The 20,149-nt window shown below is 33.2% G+C and overlaps 3 protein-coding genes across 4 annotated transcripts; 1 reads left to right on the forward strand and 2 right to left on the reverse strand.

The window, feature by feature from the left end:
- The first annotated feature begins 424 nt into the window (after positions 1 to 424).
- LOC110412076 (high affinity nitrate transporter 2.3-like) lies at positions 425 to 2,630 on the forward strand. Its single transcript, XM_021422509.2, has 3 exons — positions 425 to 1,337; positions 1,434 to 1,549; positions 1,635 to 2,630. Exons 1-3 carry the CDS (start codon positions 528 to 530, stop codon positions 2,311 to 2,313), a joined length of 1,605 nt encoding a protein of 534 aa, XP_021278184.1. The 5' UTR covers positions 425 to 527; the 3' UTR covers positions 2,314 to 2,630.
- Positions 2,631 to 4,022: 1,392 nt separating this feature from the next.
- On the reverse strand, positions 4,023 to 6,862 carry LOC110412610 (uncharacterized). Of its 2 annotated transcripts, none has more exons than XM_021423193.2 (4): positions 6,660 to 6,862; positions 5,041 to 5,243; positions 4,470 to 4,618; positions 4,023 to 4,370 (listed from the first exon to the last, which is right to left on the reverse strand). In XM_021423193.2, the coding sequence occupies exons 1-4, from the start codon at positions 6,760 to 6,762 to the stop codon at positions 4,283 to 4,285; spliced, it is 543 nt and encodes a 180-aa protein (XP_021278868.1). In that variant the 5' UTR covers positions 6,763 to 6,862; the 3' UTR covers positions 4,023 to 4,282. The 2 variants fall into 2 exon arrangements, with proteins under 2 accessions (XP_021278868.1, XP_021278867.1); XM_021423192.2 differs by having other exon boundaries at positions 4,024 to 4,370; positions 5,041 to 5,252; positions 6,660 to 6,856.
- Positions 6,863 to 9,967: 3,105 nt separating this feature from the next.
- Positions 9,968 to 14,168, reverse strand: LOC110412511 (cell division cycle protein 48 homolog). The gene is made up of 9 exons (XM_021423053.2): positions 13,985 to 14,168; positions 13,704 to 13,869; positions 13,179 to 13,407; positions 12,237 to 13,003; positions 11,790 to 12,011; positions 11,596 to 11,667; positions 11,213 to 11,494; positions 10,730 to 11,089; positions 9,968 to 10,405 (listed from the first exon to the last, which is right to left on the reverse strand). The coding sequence occupies exons 1-9, from the start codon at positions 14,011 to 14,013 to the stop codon at positions 10,115 to 10,117; spliced, it is 2,418 nt and encodes an 805-aa protein (XP_021278728.1). The 5' UTR covers positions 14,014 to 14,168; the 3' UTR covers positions 9,968 to 10,114.
- Between the last annotated feature and the right edge of the window lie 5,981 nt (positions 14,169 to 20,149).

The following is a 20,149-nucleotide window of genomic DNA, read 5'->3' on the forward strand; positions in this document are numbered from 1 at the left end:
GCAGGTCTGTGCTTAAGTCAGCCATTTGCAAATTGGTTCGGAAGTAGTGATCTCAAAATGAAAATAAATCATTAATTTTTACCCTTTTTAATTATCAATTACTTCAGAGTAAAAGAATCGGGATGCGTGTTTGACCGTGATTAAAGAAATCAATTAAAAAATTATATTTGATACGTCCTAATTAATCGGAGTTATATTTCAATAATAATTTAATACATCAAATATAAAAAATATTATATTACAAGCATTTTCTATACGTTTGATCAAAAAAGAAACATTATGATGTATATAATCAATTTTTGATTGAAATGATGAACTTGTGATTTTATTAATAAATATTTTATTCATTTCATTGTTATTTTAAGTGTGTAGTCTAATCCTCCAATGCCACACCATGTGCAGGGTCCTTGGGTAGTTCAACTATAAATAATCATATCACCCCATCCTCGATAGAGCAACAGCAAGGGACTTTCGATTATTTTCTTTGCATACTTTTGTAAAACAGTCTTCTTCTAAAACATAGAAAAATGGCTGACAATGAAGGTTCTTTTGGGACTTCCATGCATGGGGTAACAGGTAGAGAACAAACCTTTGCCCTCTCAGCTGCATCAGCTGATATCCCAACTGATACCACGGCAAAATTTGCTCTTCCTGTTGATTCAGAGCACAGAGCCAAAGTTTTCAAAGTCTTTTCGTTTGCTAAACCTCACATGAGAACATTTCACCTAGCTTGGATCTCATTTTTCACCTGTTTTGTCTCTACTTTTGCTGCGGCACCCCTTGTTCCCATCATCCGTGATAATATTGATTTAAAACAAGCGGATATAGGCAATGCCGGGGTTGCTTCTGTGTCTGGAAGCATATTCTCCAGGCTAGTGATGGGTGCAGTTTGTGACCTGATTGGTCCAAGATATGGGACTGCATTTCTTCTAATGCTGTCTGCCCCAACTGTGTTCTGCATGTCTTTCGTGTCTGATGCCCAGGGCTACTTAGCCGTCCGATTCATGATCGGATTTTGCCTTGCAACCTTTGTGTCATGCCAGTACTGGACGACAATAATGTTCAATGGCAAGATTATAGGGCTTGTTAATGGATGTGCAGGTGGGTGGGGTGACATGGGCGGTGGAGTCACTCAACTTTTGATGCCCTTAGCTTATCATTTAATCAGGCTAGCTGGTGCAACTCCCTTCACTGCCTGGAGGATTGCCTTTTTCATTCCGGGTTGGTTTCATGTCATTATGGGCATCTTGGTACTAACTCTTGGCCAAGACTTGCCTGATGGAAACCTTACTACCCTACAGAAGAAGGGTGAGGTGGCCAAAGATAAGTTCTCCAAGGTAAGGTTTTCTGATTACCATTTTTTTTCTTACTAACTTGAGATTGCTATTACTATGATCCAACAAATATGGTGCTGATTTGCTTTTCTTGTTCAGGTTTTTCGGTATGCAGTCACCAACTACCGAACATGGCTATTTTTCCTCCTTTACGGGTTTTCTATGGGCATTGAATTGACTATCAACAATGTCATCTCAGGATATTTTTATGACAGGTACTATCCCGACCATCTTCTGGCCCTTTTATGTCACAAAAAGATGAACCAACCATAACCATAAGAATTATTATGTGTGCAACAGATTTAATCTTAAACTCCACACTGCTGGGACTATAGCTGCTAGCTTTGGCATGGCCAACTTCTTTGCTCGTCCCTTTGGTGGTTATGCATCTGATGTAGCAGCAAGATTGTTTGGCATGAGAGGCAGGCTATGGATCCTTTGGCTCTTCCAAACTCTAGGGGGTGTCTTCTGTATCTGGCTTGGTCTGGCTGATTCACTTCCAATTGCTGTCTTGGCAATGATCCTTTTCTCTCTAGGGACCCAAGCTGCATGTGGAGCAACTTTTGGGATAGTCCCATTTGTTTCAAGACGATCCCTGGGATTGATATCAGGCCTAACTGGCGCCGGAGGTAACTTCGGTTCGGGACTGACACAGCTTGTATTTTTCTCAGGCTCAAGATTCTCTGCAGCCACAGGTCTTTCTTTGATGGGTGCTACGGCTGTGGTTTGCACAATTCCCGTAGCCCTGTTGCACTTCCCACAGTGGGGAAGCATGTTCTTTCCTCCTTCAAAAGACCCTGTTAAATCTACTGAAGAATACTATTACATGTCGGAATGGACTGAGGACGAGAAACAGCAGGGTTTGCATGAAGGAAGCGTCAAGTTTGCTGAGAACAGCCGGTCCGAACGTGGCAAACGGGTTGGCAATGAGGTTTCCTCCGCTGCAACCCCTCCAACTTCCACACCAGCCCATGTTTAATCAGTGTCCATGTTATTAGTTAAAATCAACATAACTTTTGGCTGGAATTGAGGGAAAAGAGCTGCTTGTGTATGGTATATATTATCCACAAATACGTTGTCTCAATTTCCTCCAAATTACTTTTTACTGTGTATTGTAAGTTATCAGCAGTATCAGATGAGTTATGATGAAAGTAGAAACCTATATCAGCAAGCCAGTGAATACTAATAATTGGCTCCGTTGTACTTTGATTTCTAATGAAGAATAGACTCGTATCTGCAAAGAAAATTTGGATCTCTCATTCTTGAATACGAATTGGCCGTTTTTACTTTGATTGCTAATGAAGAATACACTAGCATCTGCACTGAAATTTTGGTTTCTCTCAGAAAAAATGGGAGGATGAGTCTTCCTGAATACGAATTCGGCTTTCTGTACCTTGATTGCTACTCTAGCATAGACTCGTACATGCATTGAAAACTTGGTTCTCTCTCAATAAAAACTGTAGGATGAGAACTTCTTTATGATTGCTTATGCATTAATTGACCCCTGAAACAAGAAAAGATAACGTGACAAAACAACAAAATACAGTGAACTTCAACCTCATTTGCCGGAAAGGTTGACTTAATTTATGATAAGCTATCTCAGTTCAAACGAAAGGCACACTGTCTTCTTTCCGTACAGATGTATCAAAATGATATGTGACCTGGCTTCCTGTAAGCAAAAGTATCAAGAATTTGACTATAACCCTGCTTTTCCTTGTAGTTGAAGGAACATAGAGTTCTCCCCACACCAAGATTAAAGAAATGCAATTGTTAGTCTTTGCTGGTTTAACTATTTAACTATCGGAAAACAAACAAAATAGGAAGGCTAATATAATAAGAGCAACTAGTATTATGTAAAATGGCCATCAAACAGCTATATTTGCAGACTTTCTTGAGTTTAAAGAAGGAAAAATTGCAGCTATGGAGAACAGTTTAACATCTCAGATTAAGTTAAACATTGATGACAGGGAAAACTACTTATATTTTAGTACAAAGAAGAAACTAATTTTAAATAGTACTAGTAATGTATTTCTTCAATTATCAACTATATGAGATGTATACATAGCTTGGAATGATGGGATATGGTGCTTGAATTCTACGAATTCACCAGATGCAAGTTTTCATGCAGCTAGGCCTAGCTAGTAACGCGAATATTAGGATTTAAAATGCTGAACATGACTTGTTAAGCAAACAAGTCCTATACCAGATGTCTATGACCCTTCCTGATGATCAATTCATAACTTCCAAAGAAGTCGATGTTCCAAATTCGAAAGGTTGGGGGTGAAGCTCATATATATATCTCTCTGTATCTATGTATCTTCTCATTCAACACCCAAGGCTCCCGATTCTGTTTAGAAAGCTCTTGAATCTTAACCAAAGTGGTTAAAAACTTTCACCGGTGGCTCTGAACATTCATCAACATTTTTCATATGAAAATGACATACAAATTTAAAAGAGTTGGTAAGCAACTCATCAGGTCCCCATCCAGAATCTTTGAATTTTTTTTTCTCTCTATAACTTGTTTCTTTATTAAAAGTGTCTCTCTGGCATTTCTGATTAATCTAAAACATCCTATGTTAGTTCATAAGTCTACCAGAAGCTTCTTTTTCTCTCCTTGAAACAATGAGGTCCATTTAACACCCAAAATGCATAATAGAAGACTCTTGCATAAACCTGTAGAATTAAGAACATATTGATCCATTCTGGTGTGAGATGGAACAGAAAATTATATTTATGGTAACAAAATTTTCACTTAATTATCAGTTCAAGTGCATGAAGCAAGGCATATGTGATCTCTCAAAGAGATAATAATATTTACATTGTCCATCAATTTATAGACATATAAAAGAGTCAGCTCACTTCTATTCTTAGGCAAAATTTTGATACTATCCTTCCATGGAGCGGCAAAATTGTGGGCAAGAACAACATTGTCTGAAGCAGCAAAATGGTTAGTAGCTTAACTTTCCACTGCCTCCACAAGTACTACAAGATCGGGAAGAAGAGCACCTTGTGCAATAGCTCCATTTCTTGGGAAGCCTGAAATGATTAAGCTCAAATGCTCATCAGAACATCTAGGAAGGCCAATATATAATGTAGGGGAGGAAAGAATGAGGGACATTCAATGAAGAAATATACCCAGCTGTGTATCGAGTTGCCATGTTCTTGGCAGTCATCCTTGCCTTTTCTGCACTATCTTCAGACATTTTCTTCAATACAAAGCCTTCACCTTTACACTCTGAACATATCCCAGAACCCTCACAATCTTCACATGGTCTCAAGGGAACCTTCAAATTTTTGAAAGGGAAAACTGCAGTTAGGTTGATGGTCTAGGAGGTGAAATATTGTATTGAGGCATTTTTTGTGCATTAGAAATAAACTTAAGTAGTAGAACATGCTTTGACATACTGTTCCCAGAAAAATTATTTCTAATTTAAGAATGAAATAGGAAGAGAGATGGTTTAGGAAATATTCTTGGAAATTTTATGGAATCCAACTACTTTTTTAAGTTTGAATGATGGCATCGATACTGTGGTGAGTTAAGGCAACCATAAAATCTGTCCCATCTCAAATATATACTAGCAGAATCATAAAGAACCATCTTAAGAAATTAAATGTATTCTTTTTATCTTTCGGACTATGATTCACTCAAAACAGAGAAGGAAATTGATCAAGAATTAAAGGGGGGGAAAGGGAAAGAAGCACTCACCTCAGTTGCATCAGAAGATTTAGTTCTCCTAACAAGAAATGTAGCCGCTGCACCCACAACTGTTGCAGCAATTGCCACAGAAGCAGCTGTTTCTGGCAGTGCAGAAGATAGTATGGCTAATTTTCTCCTATTTTCTTTTGATTTTGCATCAACCAAAGAACAGACTCTATAGTCTAGCACACTCCGGACTTTTGGCCAGGAGTCTTCAAATGCTTGACAACATCAAAAAAGAAAAGATCAGCAAAAGCACCTTCCAACTCAGCAAGACTTTAGCATCATCTATAAATTGCTTAAGGATTATGTGGCCTTTGAAGTAGTTGGCCGAAGCCTTTTTGCTTTCTAACATTCAGATGTTTATCAGTATAACCAATATCATCATCCAGCATAACTCTCCAACAACACAGGTAAACTGCCTTTGTCTGAGATAATATAAAATGAAAATAATGCTTTGATCAAAGATTTATAATCAAATCATAAATCCAATTTTAGAAAACAGGAGCAGACAGGAAACCAGAACCCAATACGCAGTGAAAATGAAACTTGTTTCCAGCTAACTCAAAGCAATTAAGAACCTCAATTTTTCCAGCAGAGAGTAAAAATGACAATGAATTCAGGGTTACAAAAGCAATATGTGAAAAGGAGTTGGGGCATATCAAAGGGTTTTAGCTTATTTTGCTTTTAATAATCCATTAAGATAGCAAGCGACGTTAGATTTTAAAAAAACTAATCTATTTTAGCTTCAATAATGAAAGTAGTCAGAATGGAACAGAAGATTCCATAACAAGGCTAAACTGAGAGCATAATAAACTTGTCTAGTAGGCAATAGCCCAGAATTAGTTGATCACAGTCCAATTCTAACAAAGGGTCTGAATTCTACCCAGATAATAGCCACAATCAGCAAAGCTGCAACATGGAAATCCTTATCCTTGAAAAAGCTAATGGGTTTTACACTTTCCAATTCAAAGTCAAATCCTGAGCCGAAAATCTTACTTTGCCGCTCACATTCCACCAAGCATTCCAACAAAAGATTTGCCATTAACCAGAGATATAAAATTCTGAACCACCAAAGGACCAGAAAAAATTAATTTTCAGAAAGATTCAAACCAAAGCATTCACTCCACCCATCCAATAGCAGAACTCTCATTGAAACCATAATCTTCAACTAACATTAACTCGAGTGTTCCCCCCCATTGTTATGGTTCCCTTCACCAGCCACAACCATCATCAGCTTGGAGAAAACAGGTGAAAGCAACCATCTTTACCTTAAGTAATTGCACCATTAAATCACAAACCTTTCTTCATAAAGATTACAATGAATGGCCAATGGAGGTTTCATTAAAAGAAAAACAAGAAACCCACCAGCAGCTGGCCTTTTACGGATTCATACACTCAGATAAAACAGCTAGCCGGTAGAGATCCAGGCCTAAACTTTAATGGCAATTTGTCATCACAGGGATTTTCATTGTTTCAAAATTTAGGTGCATCTACAACAACTAGAACTACTTTCTAGTTAGTTTCTTAAACCTTGGGGGCTTGGGTGGTTATGTTCATAATAAAATTCCATCTCAAATTCGATGTATATCAAATAAATAAGAGTTTTAGAGTTCATTGAGACTTACTCTTGGCGTAGGATGCAAACGTTAAAGAGTGAACTGAGAGCTCCATTCTGAAAAGGGTCTTTCGTAGCTGAACAGAATTAACTGTTTCTTTTCCCAGTCTCATGTCTCTTATCTTGGCTGTCGGGTAAAATTTCAAGTAAGCCCTCAATCATCAATACAATTTCATAAGTGCCCTTAAGTGTGCACCTATAATTCACAGAAGATATCCTACAACAACAGCAATTAACCATCCAGACATCAACCTGCTGACAGCTCTTTTCCATGTTATGGCTGATTTATCTAATTCTCAAAGGTTTTTTTTCATGAATTTCTTATGTTAGTCACAGCTTTGTTATCTTTAAGCCATGATTAAACCCAAATTTTACCAACACTTGAATGGATTGGAAACCCCATAGCCTAGAGAGTTTAGTATATATGTAGTTTGCCTTCTGTCTAACAATGGTTCTTGATTTTGGGCTCATAATGACAGCAATAAAAAACTACAGCAGGTTTGTTTTTTGTTTTTTACTGCATATACTTTTTTATGTTCGTATACCCATGGTTTCAAATCTTGATGGGCATTTATTTTGAAGGGCCACATAATTCTGGATGGCTATTCAATGTTTATTGGCACGAAGCTTAAAGATGCATAGACAAAACGTGAAACGAGCCTCTCCCAATTTGCACCGTGGGAAAATTACAGGACTGGTTGGAGATATTACTCCACAATATTCAATGCATAAGTAAATAAATGTCAACACCTCCAAAACATAAATGGTTTTAAATTTTGATATTAAATACTCTCTTCTTCTCACACTTATTTTGTTAGGAAACTTGCCAACCAGCCTCCATTGATAACCCAGTTTTACAGGGGAAACAGTTGTGCTGTTGCTTCATGGAATTCAAAACATTGGTTGGAGCTAATGAAGATTGTCATGAAATGAAGGGGACAGGTGGGATTATGATCTTCAGAACTTTAGGAGAACAACCCTTTTCGATAGGTCAGCTTGGATTCACCTATCAATTACATTTGACAAGTTGCCTACATATGGTAGAGCAAGAAAGACATTTGAAGTTGACTTCAGAAAGTTCTTGCTTTGGAGATTTTCAGCTTTTCCTAAAAGGTTTGTTTAGATGACTTGAGAAAGTAACACAGTCAAGCTTTACGTCTACATCTCCTCCCTCAGCTTTGCAGCCCTTAGAGATTCAATGCTTGTCATAGTACGTACTTGAACATTACCATCACACGCATGGGTGAGGCTTTATTTGATGTTTCAATACTACAGCAAAATTGATCAAATTGCTTTTTCTTGTAAATTCGAGCCAGGTATGGAGGGGCATGACTGATAAATGCCCTGACAAATATTAAACAACTGGTGAGTATAAATGGATCCCAATGGTACTTAATAATGACATTTAACAACATCAATGTGCAACTATCAATATCAGAAGTTGGTAAGAAGCTTTAGCTTAAGTCTAAACCATCGACCTATTTCTGAAATATTGATAGCATAAGATACTAAACATGATGTAAAATTATAAAAAAAAAAAAAAAACCTGAGCAAGTATCAAAGGAATAGAAAATGTCTAGTCTATTAATAATTGTTTATCGGAAATTGTGTCCAATTAACATATCAACTCAACTTTGATCAAAGCTTAATTGGAGTCCCAAATCAAAATAAAACTCTTAATGAACAGACATCCAATGAGTAATATCCTTGGCTTTTTTTTATAATCTGTCAACACAATGTTGATTATTACTGCAAACATTATTTTAAGGAGTTTTTCCCAAATATTTTACTATTCCAAGAAAGCGGTCGCTATGGAGATTCAAAAACTTTTGAGGTAAAGAAGCTGCCATGGACGTGGAGCTGCATTTGAAGCAAAGAGATTTTGGTTGAGTTTGTAATAAAAGAAGCTCACGGCATCTCAATACCTTCCACAGTGGGAAAAAGAAAGAAAATAAAAGAACAATACAAAGGAAAGGGCACCCACCTCACCCTTCAAAAACTAATGCTATGGCATTTTCGGCCTACTCACGAGCCTATTTAAGACCCCCCTGTGGCACTTTCCTTTCGCCACCCTCTTTAAAGCCCTCTCCCCCTCCCTTTCAAAAACCTCTATCCATTCACAGGGAAACCAACCATTACAAAAGGAAGAGGAAGAAAAAGAAGAAGAAGAAACAGGTGGAAACCCTCCTTCTAAAAATTATGGCTGCCACAGTATATTGCATCATTTCCATCTATCTCCTCCTCATGTTTTCATATTCTCCACATGTTGCCATGGCCGGTCGGGACATCCCATCCAGTGTTCCTAGCACGATGAGGCCTGCGTCCGTGGATTACGTGAAGATGAACCCGCTAGTGATTAACCATAAGCACGAGGCTTTCAATGAGAAGGAAGCAAAGGGTTGCATGCCCAAAGGGTCTACGCGTTCATCAGCTCCAAGCCGCTACGTTAACTATCAAACTCTTGGTTCTTTTTGTGGGTCTAAAACGCACCCCGACCAAAAACCTTGATGCATATGCATGCATGCTCTTTTTTTGGTTGGGATTAGACAGAAATATGTGAGGTGCATGATGTATGTATGATAATAAGAATTTCGACTATTTAATTGTTTTTTTCATTAATTTTTTTTTCTTTCTTTTGGGGGCATAAAGCTGTATGTCCTCGACCTTCAATGTATGGTTTCACCATCATGTTTTGGATTGTAGTATACTTATGAATGAAACTTATAAGTTTTGGTCAAAAGGAATGTGTTTGTAATATTTGATTTATTGTTATTTTTATAATTTTACGTTATGTATTTTATTAAAATAAATAATTTTTAAAATGAGAGTAATCGAAACTTGAAAATTTCATTAAAAGTGACATCAAATTACGAGAAAAGTATGAAACAGAAAACTTGATAGAGACAAAACATTTTTGTTCATGAAGAGTTAATTTTCCTCTTATTATTAACAATACCCTGGCCAGCTCATTAGGAATTGATGAACTTTTGAGTATGCCAAATTTTAGTATGATGCAGGGTGGGAGGGCGGGGCAGGGTGGATGACCAATCGGAAAGAACCCCACTGGTTTGGGGTCACGCGTCACACCAGGCAGCAGGCACCAGGGACTCTCAAAAAGCATGTGAAACTAAGCAATGTAGTAGGGCCTACAACCCCATAGCCATTTAATGGGGAAAACATGGGCTTGGATGATGGGAGCCAACCCTGACCCAGAATTTTTCCACAGTAATCAAGTTTGGTAGCAATTTTGCAACTCGATAAATGCTTTACCGACTAACTGACAACATACATATCACATATTGGTGGTAACCAAAGAGATTAAAAGAGAAAAGACTTTTTAAGTTTGAAGTAATTATCCATGAAAAACATTAAAAAGTATGACTAGATTCTGGCTTAACGTGTCCAAATCCAAAATAAAAAAAGCAATAACCAGATATGAAAATTCAGTTGCTAAACCTACATAACCTAGCTATACAAATCTTCCTCGTCTGCCCCAGCTGCAGAAGTTGAAAAAGGGTCAGATGGTGCAGCTGCCGTTCCGGTCTCTGAAAATCTAAATTCAGATCCAAAACCCCTAGACTGCTGCAGAGTCTGGGCGAATGCCTGATATTTGCGAATGTCGGCATCGCTGACGCTCCGACGAGCAAACTTCATGGACTCTTCAAAGTGTGCAGCCTTAATCTCTGCAACATCTTCTTCAACGTCCTCATCCATTGCTTCAGGATTCTCACTCCTCCTCCTTTCCCTCTCTATGTCCTGCAGATCATTCCAATTTAGGTTTACTGTTAAGTAAAGGAGTTGTTTTAAAGAATTGAAGATATCATCAAGTAGTAATTGGATTTTAAAACCTACAACAGGAGTGCAATCAACCAGGAAAACCACAAAGCATGTAACCATGTGAAAAATAAGCCAACAATAACATCGTAGATGAGATGATGAGTAGATGAGATGATGAATATCAGGGAAACAAGCCAGTTATGAGCACCTCAATCATACATTTTAAAACATGCATATAAAACAGGTTTAACTTTCTAAAACCATTAAGTAATGTAGTTGATAGTACAAGCAGCAGAAGCATACCTTTTCAATGTTCTCTCTGATGGCATACTTGCATGCTCGCTGGCAAATCTCAGTAATATCAGCACCACTAAAACCTTGGGTATACCTAGCCAGTGCCCTCAAATCAACATCTTTAGAGATGGGTGATTTTCTCAAACAGGCCTTGAAGATCTGATGACGGGATTCCTCATCCGGTAGAGGAATATAAATTAACTGATCAAGCCGGCCAGGCCTCAAAAGTGCCGGGTCAATAATGTCAGGTCTGTTGGTGGCCCCAATGATAAAAACAGTCTTTTTAGCTGACATGCCATCCATTTCAGTTAGAAGTTGGTTTAGAACCCTATCAGCTGCTCCACCCGCATCCCCAACACTGCTTCCTCTCTGCAACAATCACAACATGCCATCAAATGAGTAAAAATAACTACACAGTATTCACATCTTAATATAAGACCAAAACGGAGGCATATATTGAAATTTAAAACATTGTTGGAGCAAATATAAAACCTGTGTAGCAATGGAATCAAGCTCATCAAAGAAAAGGACACAAGGTGCAGACTGCCGGGCCTTGTCAAATATTTCTCTAACATTGGCTTCACTCTCACCAAACCACATGGTGAGCAGTTCAGGGCCTTTGACGCTGATGAAGTTTGCTTGGCACTCATTTGCAATAGCCTTAGCAAGGAGAGTTTTGCCACATCCAGGAGGACCATAGAAAAGGACCCCCTTAGAAGGTGACATGCCAAATTTCTCGAACTTCTCTGGGTGCTCCACAGGATATTGAACAGTCTGCACAACCAAACAGAAACAAAAAGCTAGAAGTTTTAGTAACAAGCTTAAAACAAATTAAAAGTGTTATGGCTATAAACTGGTCAAGTAATGACAATCACCTCTTGAAGTTCTCGCTTAACATTCTCAAGGCCTCCAATATCCTCCCAGCTGACATTAGGCACTTCAACCACCTGGATGACCAAGAAAAAAGCAAGCAATTTAAGACAATTGAGAAATATTCATTGATCTTGAGATAGAAATTGGTCATATATGTACATCATGATGAACATTCAAAGGAAAGTAAATCACTTACTGTTTCACGCAGAGCAGATGGATTGCTAGTTCCAAGGGCAGTTTGGAAGTGCTCATTTGTAACTGCCATTGAATTAAGTATCTCTGCATCAATAGACTCATCCTCCAAGTCAATGACATCCATCTTCTCTCTGATGCACTGCAGTGCAGCTTCAGTGCATAAAGCAGCAAGGTCAGCACCAACATAACCATGAGTGTCTTTTGAAATCCTTTCTAGATCAACCTGAAAAGAAAGAGAAAAGTTAACCAACAGTGAGCATAAAAGAGAGCAAGACATGGAGAAATTCAGACACGGAATACAAGCTAATTTGAGGGCCCACATCCAACCAAACTCACAACCATCATTAAAGTTAGTGGCTTAAGTCGTTAAATCCATGGCCATGAATGTCATTAGCTAGATATTATAACTACCAAACAGAAGAATAAATAATGCAGATTTCAAACTCACATCATCAGAAAGCTTCATGTTCTTGGTATGGATGCGAAGGACTTCAAGGCGACCAATTTCATCCGGCACCCCAATGTCTATCTCCCTATCGAACCTCCCGAACCTTCTCAAAGCTGGATCAATACTATTTGGACGATTAGTAGCCCCAATAACAATCACATGAGCCCTTGATTTCAGTCCATCCATGAGAGTCAAAAGCTGTGAAACAATCCTTCTCTCAACTTCACCATGCGTCTTCTCACGCTTAGGAGCTATTGAATCAATCTCATCAATAAATATGATAGATGGAGCATTCTTCTCAGCTTCTTCAAAAGCCTTCCTAAGATTGCTTTCACTCTCTCCAGCCAGTTTAGACATAATCTCTGGTCCATTAATACAGAAGAAGAAAGCACCAGTTTCATTAGCAACAGCTCTGGCTATTAATGTCTTACCAGAACCCGGTGGTCCGTAAAGCAAAATTCCTTTGGGTGGTTTAACACCGATTGATTTGAAAAGTTGAGGATGCCTTAGTGGCAATTCCACCAACTCACGAATTTGAGCCATCTGCTTCCTAACACCACCTACATCATCATAACCAACTTCATCCAACCTATCCTCATCTTCCCTCCTCACAGGTTCCCCCTCACAGAAAATCTCAGTATCTGGGGCAACTACACAATACTCCGCTGGGTCAGTCTCAATGACCTTGAACTCAACACTCCTCATCCCTCCTCTAACAAGGAATAAATCTCCTTTCCTCACAGGACGATAAGCCTCCAAGAAATAAGCTGCAGACAACAAACAAACATTAAAAAAACACAATCCAACAATACCAAAACGAAATTTATATAACACAAAAAAGAAAGTCAAACCAACAAAAACAGATATTATCTACATGTTCAGAAAAAGCTAGTAAACAATTATTAACAATCAATTTAGAGGAGACAGGTTAAAAAAACTTACGCTTCAAGTAAGCATCAAACAGATTCCCAGTAACACCTTCGATGGTATCATCAATGGGAAGAATGTGAACACGCTTCCCATACTTCACATCAGGGCACTGGTGCACAGACACAACATCTCCAAGTCGAACCCTCAGATTTGACCGAACAACTTTGTTCATCCTAATCTTCGCCGTCTCACATGTTTCATCAGCAAGAGCAATGCAGATTGTATCCTTTCGCTTCTTTCCCTACACCAACCAAACCCTCAAATAAGAACAGCAGCATTGAAAACTTAAACAGAGGGAACCCTAAAACTTCAAAATTTACCTTTTCAACCAATTTTCATCTAATCCTGAAATTAAGGATCCGGTAATCATAGAATCTAAATCTTATCGCGTCAGAATTGAAGTTCTAAAGCTTCGAAACACAGTCTCGAACCCCAAAATAAATTAAAAAATAAACGAAATACAACCAAACCCTAGCATAAATATCCAAAATTTAACCTAAATAATTTAAAAACAAATCAAAATTGGTTTCCTTTGACCTTGATGAGAATAGTATCACCGCGAAAGAGCTGCAACTTCTCCATTGTGTCTGGGTGCATAGAAACAACGGAATTATCATCGTTGACCGTTTCGTCAACGATCAATCGATTTGGCGACTTTTTTCTTTCCAAGATCGCAGTTGAAAAGTCTTTTTTCCCCGATTTCCTGAATCAAAATGAGCAACCTTTTAAAATTAAACCGACCAAAATGAAAGATTAAAAAATCGTTAAAACAAAAAAGAACAAAACAGGTAAACAAAAACCGAAGAGGAGTGACTCACGAGTCGGAAGATCCAGCAGAGTGACTCATAATTGGTAAACCGAGATAGAGAGAAGGAAACCAGAGAACAGAAAGGGAAAAAAATTCAAACGGATTAATCAAAAGAAATTATTGGTAAAAGGCTTCAATTGATATTTATAGTCTTTCATCTCTTTATTTATTTATCTTGTTGGACAAGAATACGTATTTCATTTTTAATTTGGGATTTCCACTTTCAGTTTAAGTTAAGGCCCTTTTCTTTTTTTAATCGGATTTTATTTTTATCAATGATAGAAGTAAAATCAAAATAAACTTTTTTTTATTTAATAAATTTTGTAAGGTAATTTTTAAATACTTTAAAATATTTTTGGTAAATTTTAACATCGAAAATATTATTTCGATTTATAACAAAAATAATTAAAAATTCTTTCAATTTTAATTCTGGGCGTTGGCAACATCCAGAAACACGCAAAGGCCCACCCACTTAAACCAATGTTTTCGGGCTCAAGACACAATGGCCTAAAACTCTTCTAAAATTGGCATTGAAAATAATCTTAATTTTGAAATATTCGTGCTTATATTTATTTAAAATAAATAAAAAAAGAATTTCATCTTTTTTATGTGTTATTAGTTAAAAATAAATTAATAAATTTAAAATAAAACTTATGTTTAGAGAAGTTATATATTTGAATGAACAATTTATTAATTATAGATGATACATACATTAAATTATATAAATATTAAAAAACTCATTGCTTATAATAAGTTCAAATAACCAATATTAATTCAAGACAAATACCAATATTTACTCTATCGAGCAAGCAAGTCACTTAAAACGTGACAAGTCACTGGTGAAACAAGCTAGAAAACATCATTAACCAGGAATAATTGAAAACACCTTTCGAATGAGATCAATGATATCTCAATATATAACTTTTATTTAATTTAGGTTTGTTTACTAATTTATTTAATTTATTAATTAATTTTTATATTAAAAATAATTAATAATAGTATCATATTTAATTGTAATGTAATTTTGAATTGTGAATATAATATATAAATTATATATATTTTATTAGGATTGGTTAAGCCAATCTTTACCAAACTATTGAAATAATGAAATATTAAAGATTATGATTTTTTAAATATTACTTCATCTTTTTCTTTTTCCCCTTAAATTATATACACAAATTTGTATGTTTGATTTAGTGATGAACTTTTATAATGGTGTGTCATGTTAATATGTATATGATTATATAAATAATACAAAATCAATTATTTTACATAAATTTTGAGTAAGCAGCTATTTGGAAATGAAATGTAAAAAAAAAAATCATACATCTATTATGAGCAAAAAAACAGCATACTTTTCTGTTATTCAAACCATAAGCTTTTCATGACCATAAACTTAATTCTTACATGATTTTTGTTTATAAAGCATTGATTGGAACTTTGAAAATGTAAGCTTATGAAATAAGGGATAAAGGGTTATTGATTCAATTTTTTTTTGTTTTATTTTTTAATGTATAAATTAAAAATTACAAACACGAGGTATTGGAGCAAATTAATTTATCTATACAAATCATTTTCTTCAACTTCAACAGCAAAAGTCAGAAAGCAATCTCTGAAAACCCGAATTCAACTCTGAAACCTTAGATTGCTATAAAGTTTAAGCAAATGCCTTATAAGAATGGAGTGAAGAGTTGCAATTTCTTTGCGGTTGAGGGTTGCATACAAATGACAGAGTAATCATCGTTGATCGCCTTATCAACTATTAACTAATTTGGCAACTTCATTTTTTTCAAAATCATTGTAGAGAATCATTCTTTCTCGATATCTTGAATCGAAATAAAATATTTAATATTCATATCTACAGGAATCCGATTAATAATAATTTTTTAAAAATTTTATTAAAATTCAAAGTTATTTTTTTATTTGTAAATGATCTGGTAACTTGCTATATAACTCGACCCTATTTAAATTAAATAAAAAAATTAATCATTTTTCAACTTTATTAGTCAAACTTATATTAATAAATTTAAAGGAAAATATATACGTAGACAAATTATATATTAGTATAAATAATTTATCAATTATAAGTAAATTTATAAGTAATACATGTACTAAATTAAAATAAATATTAAAAATTTTACTATCTATAATCGAATTCGAATAACAAATATCGATTAATTATGTATCCAAAACTATTTATAAAATACAATAATTCTATTTAAACGAACCGAATTATGTCGAAAATCTTATTACATATCCAAAAGTGCAATACTTTAAGAAATTAGAAGTTGGTTAAGTTCTTGTTTAAGAGTAAAGACAATATTAAATTTTTTAATCAAAACTAAAAAAAAATGTGGTAAAAAATATCTTAAACAAGGCCAAGATCAGTTGTATCAAACAAGTTAGTATCCTTCCTCTTTTGTTTTGCAATCATTGCATATTACATTTCTGAGTCGAATAATGAGGGCTAGCAAATATGGCTATTTTTCTTATATCACAAGTTATGTATAAAAAATATGATTAATATTTTAAAATATAAAATTCAAAACCGTTCAAAATAAGTACATTTTGTTTATCTTTCAATATTTATTATAATTTGATTGATTTTGATTAATTAATTAATTAATTAATTTTTTAAAATGTTAAAATTGAATCAACCAAATGTTTATCTTTATTTATTAATTTAACCATGATAGGTGGGTGAACAAAGTTGAAGAGATCATTACTATAAGATCAATGATGTGTATAACTTTTATCTAATTTATGTTTTTTTATTAATTTATTAATTAATTTTTATATTAAATATAATTAATAATAATATCATATTTAATTATGACATAATTTTCAGTTAAAAATATGATATGTAATTATCATTTTTGAAATATTACTTTAATATACGTAATTATATAAATAATACAAAATCATAGTATGTTATCGTAAAAATTATTTTATAATAAAATGAATTCATTAATTATTGATTTAAAGACAACATACTTAATCATATACTTTCCATGACCAAAAAATACAAATGATATCATAACCAAAAAACTCATATTACTGTTCAATTTTATTTTAAACAAATTATTCATTTAGAATAAAATGAGACACTTTTGCAACTCGAATCATTGCAATGCTTTATAAAAAATATATATTTATTCTATTTTTTAAAGATTTCCTTTTTTTTCATAAATCAAAGAAAATTCTATTGTGCTATTTATTAATACAAAATATTGCAAGTATATAACAAAAACAATTAAATTCTTCAATTTTATCTATGGGCCTTTGCCCACTAAGCTTAAATTTTGTGCCATCCAAAAACACTCGAAAAGTCCAATTAAACCAGTGGATTGGGCTAGAAAACAATGGCCTACAACTCCTCTAAAATGTGCCGAGAAAAACACTGCGTTAATTTTGAGATATTTGCAGTCAATTAAAATATTTAATATTCATATCTATTCAAAGGTGATTAATAATATATTTTTTTAAAATCTGATGTTGTTTATTTAGTTAGAAACAATGTGGCCACTCGCCATATAACTCGACTTTATTCAAATTAACTAAAAAAAATTAATCATTTTTCTATTTTATTGGTCAAAATTCAATTAATAAATTTATATTTAAACAAATTATATATTAAAATAAATGGTTTATCAATTATAAGTAAATTTATAAATAATATTTGTATTACTTTTTTTATGAAAAATTAAATAAATACTAAAAAATTTATTATTTATAATCAAATTCAAATAATAAATATTAATTAATATTTTATTTAAAATTATTTATGGCAAAAATTTAATTATGTATTTTCATCCCTACCCAATTATGTTGGAAGAAAAAAAAAGTAACAAAAGTGCAATTCGAAATTAGAAGTTGGTTATGTTGTTATCTAAGAGTAAAGACAAGATTAAATTGTTTTGGTCAAAATTAACAAATAAAGTATGTGGTAAAAAGAACCCTAAAACAGGTCAAGATTAGTTGTATCAAACAAGTTAACAGTTATCCTTCATCATTATAGTCTTTTGTTTTGCAATCATTGCAGATTACATTTCTCAGTCAAATCATGATGGCCCAGCCCACATCACTTTGTTCTTCCTATTTCTCTTATATCACAAGTCAATAAACATTTTATATATAAAAAATATTATTAATGTTTTAAAATATAAAATTAAAAATTAAACGAATCGACCGAAATAAACACATTCTTTTTATTATAATTTTATTGATTAATTTGATTTTTTTAAATTTTAAAATGGAATAAATTGAATGTTTATCTATAGTTATTATAATTTTAAATATTACGAAAAATAAAGATAATAAATATTTTTTTGAATTTCTAATCAGTAATTATAATCACTGCTGGAACCTATCAATTTTCCACATGGGAAAAAGCTGCCCAATGAATAATGCATTTATTTATGCTTGAACTAAAAGCAATTCAATTCTTTTTATTTTTAAAAAATAAAAATAATTCAATTTTTTAATTAAAAGCAACTTTCATTATTGTAAATAGTGTAGTATGGCGTGGAGCTGATATCATGCTATACTCTCCAATTTAAATTTGGAGCTTCTGAATATGGATTTATACAATTGTTTTACATATTTAATAAACATTGGCTTATTTAAATAATTAAACTTACATTAATACTTAAAATGATTATATTTATTTTTAAATATTGTTATTTTAGTTTTTTTTTCATTATTAAATCAATAGTTTGGTAGGAAAATTGAAGATTTAGAGAAGAAGATAATTTATTCTATGACTATTTAAAGAAAATGAATTAAGTTGTGATAGGTAAAGATCTCCTCTTTTTTTTTTTCCAGCAACTATTTATTACATCCCCTACACCTTATTACATTTTTCATCTTTGATAAATTTTTTAAAATTTTATAAATTTGGTTAATTTATCAAACTTGAAAAAAATTTGGTTAATTTTTAAACATTAATTGAAAATTCATTTGTGAATAAAAGCAAAATTACTATTATAATATTGACAAAATAACTCAAAAAATGATTATATCGTTAATTCCATCTAATAAAATTATTAAAATATCTACAATTTAAAAGATAATTTGTTGTTTTGACTCAACAATTTTGATAATTTTATTAAAAAAATAACTATGTAACTTTTTTTACAAACAAAACATAAAGAGTTAATCGAGAAAAAAATACACACACACACACACACGATATTAAGTGAAAAAAATTAAAACTATAAAATCGTAAATGAAATTTACCCTTTGATTAAAAAAATATCAATACATTATCTATATTATTTTTTATCGATCGATAACAATTTATATTGTTCTTTTATAACTTTATGAATAAAATAAGGATCAAAACTTTGGAAGACAAAGATAAACGCAAGTATATAAAATTATAAATAAATGTTAGTGCTAACCTTTTGTCAAATCCTAAATTAAGCTCAAAATCATATCTCTGATTACAGCTTTGTTTGGACATTTCTTCAACAAGTTTTTGGATGATTATTGGGTAAGGAAAAAGGTTCTCAAATGTTCACATGTGTGACCCACACGTTTTCAACCCTTACTAGTCAAGAAAAAACTAATGAATCATTGACATACAGCCCATTAGCCTTCCAAAAAAGCAAACCCCAAATTTCCAAAATGATTGAAGAAGACTGAGCATATAGAAAACAACAAAATAGAAATATGACATCTCGTGGACTCAATTTTCTTCCCAAGGAACTACAAATTTTTTCTACAAGACAAGCCTTTTAGTATATATAATTAGAATGACACGTCATTATTATCGTAATATGTAAATATGTTAATGATACATATAATGATAAATTATATTTTAATTAAGAATAATTAATTAATTATTTATTATAAAAAATTATTAAAATTAAAATAACAAGATTAAAATTTGATTAAAGATAATAAAAAAGAATTTATTTTATTTTTTATAATATTATTTATTTATTTTCCTTAGTTGCTAAATAAGCATAGGTTATTTTGTTATTGTGACATAACAGGAACTCATATTGTTTTCGAAATTAAAATTTTTGATTTTGTCTGTTACCAACGATGTAATGTATTTAAAAATTAATTGGTTTTAATTAATTGTTATGTCCTTTTAAGAGGATTAAGGTTCATGATGGTTCGATAATTTTAATATTAAAATCTTTGATAACAAAAAGTGGGTTATTTA

This window comes from Theobroma umbraticum, unplaced genomic scaffold, assembly GCF_002168275.2.
Source record: "Theobroma umbraticum cultivar Fairchild unplaced genomic scaffold, ASM216827v3 scaffold_95.0, whole genome shotgun sequence".
NCBI classification, from domain to species: Eukaryota; Viridiplantae; Streptophyta; class Magnoliopsida; order Malvales; family Malvaceae; genus Theobroma; species Theobroma umbraticum.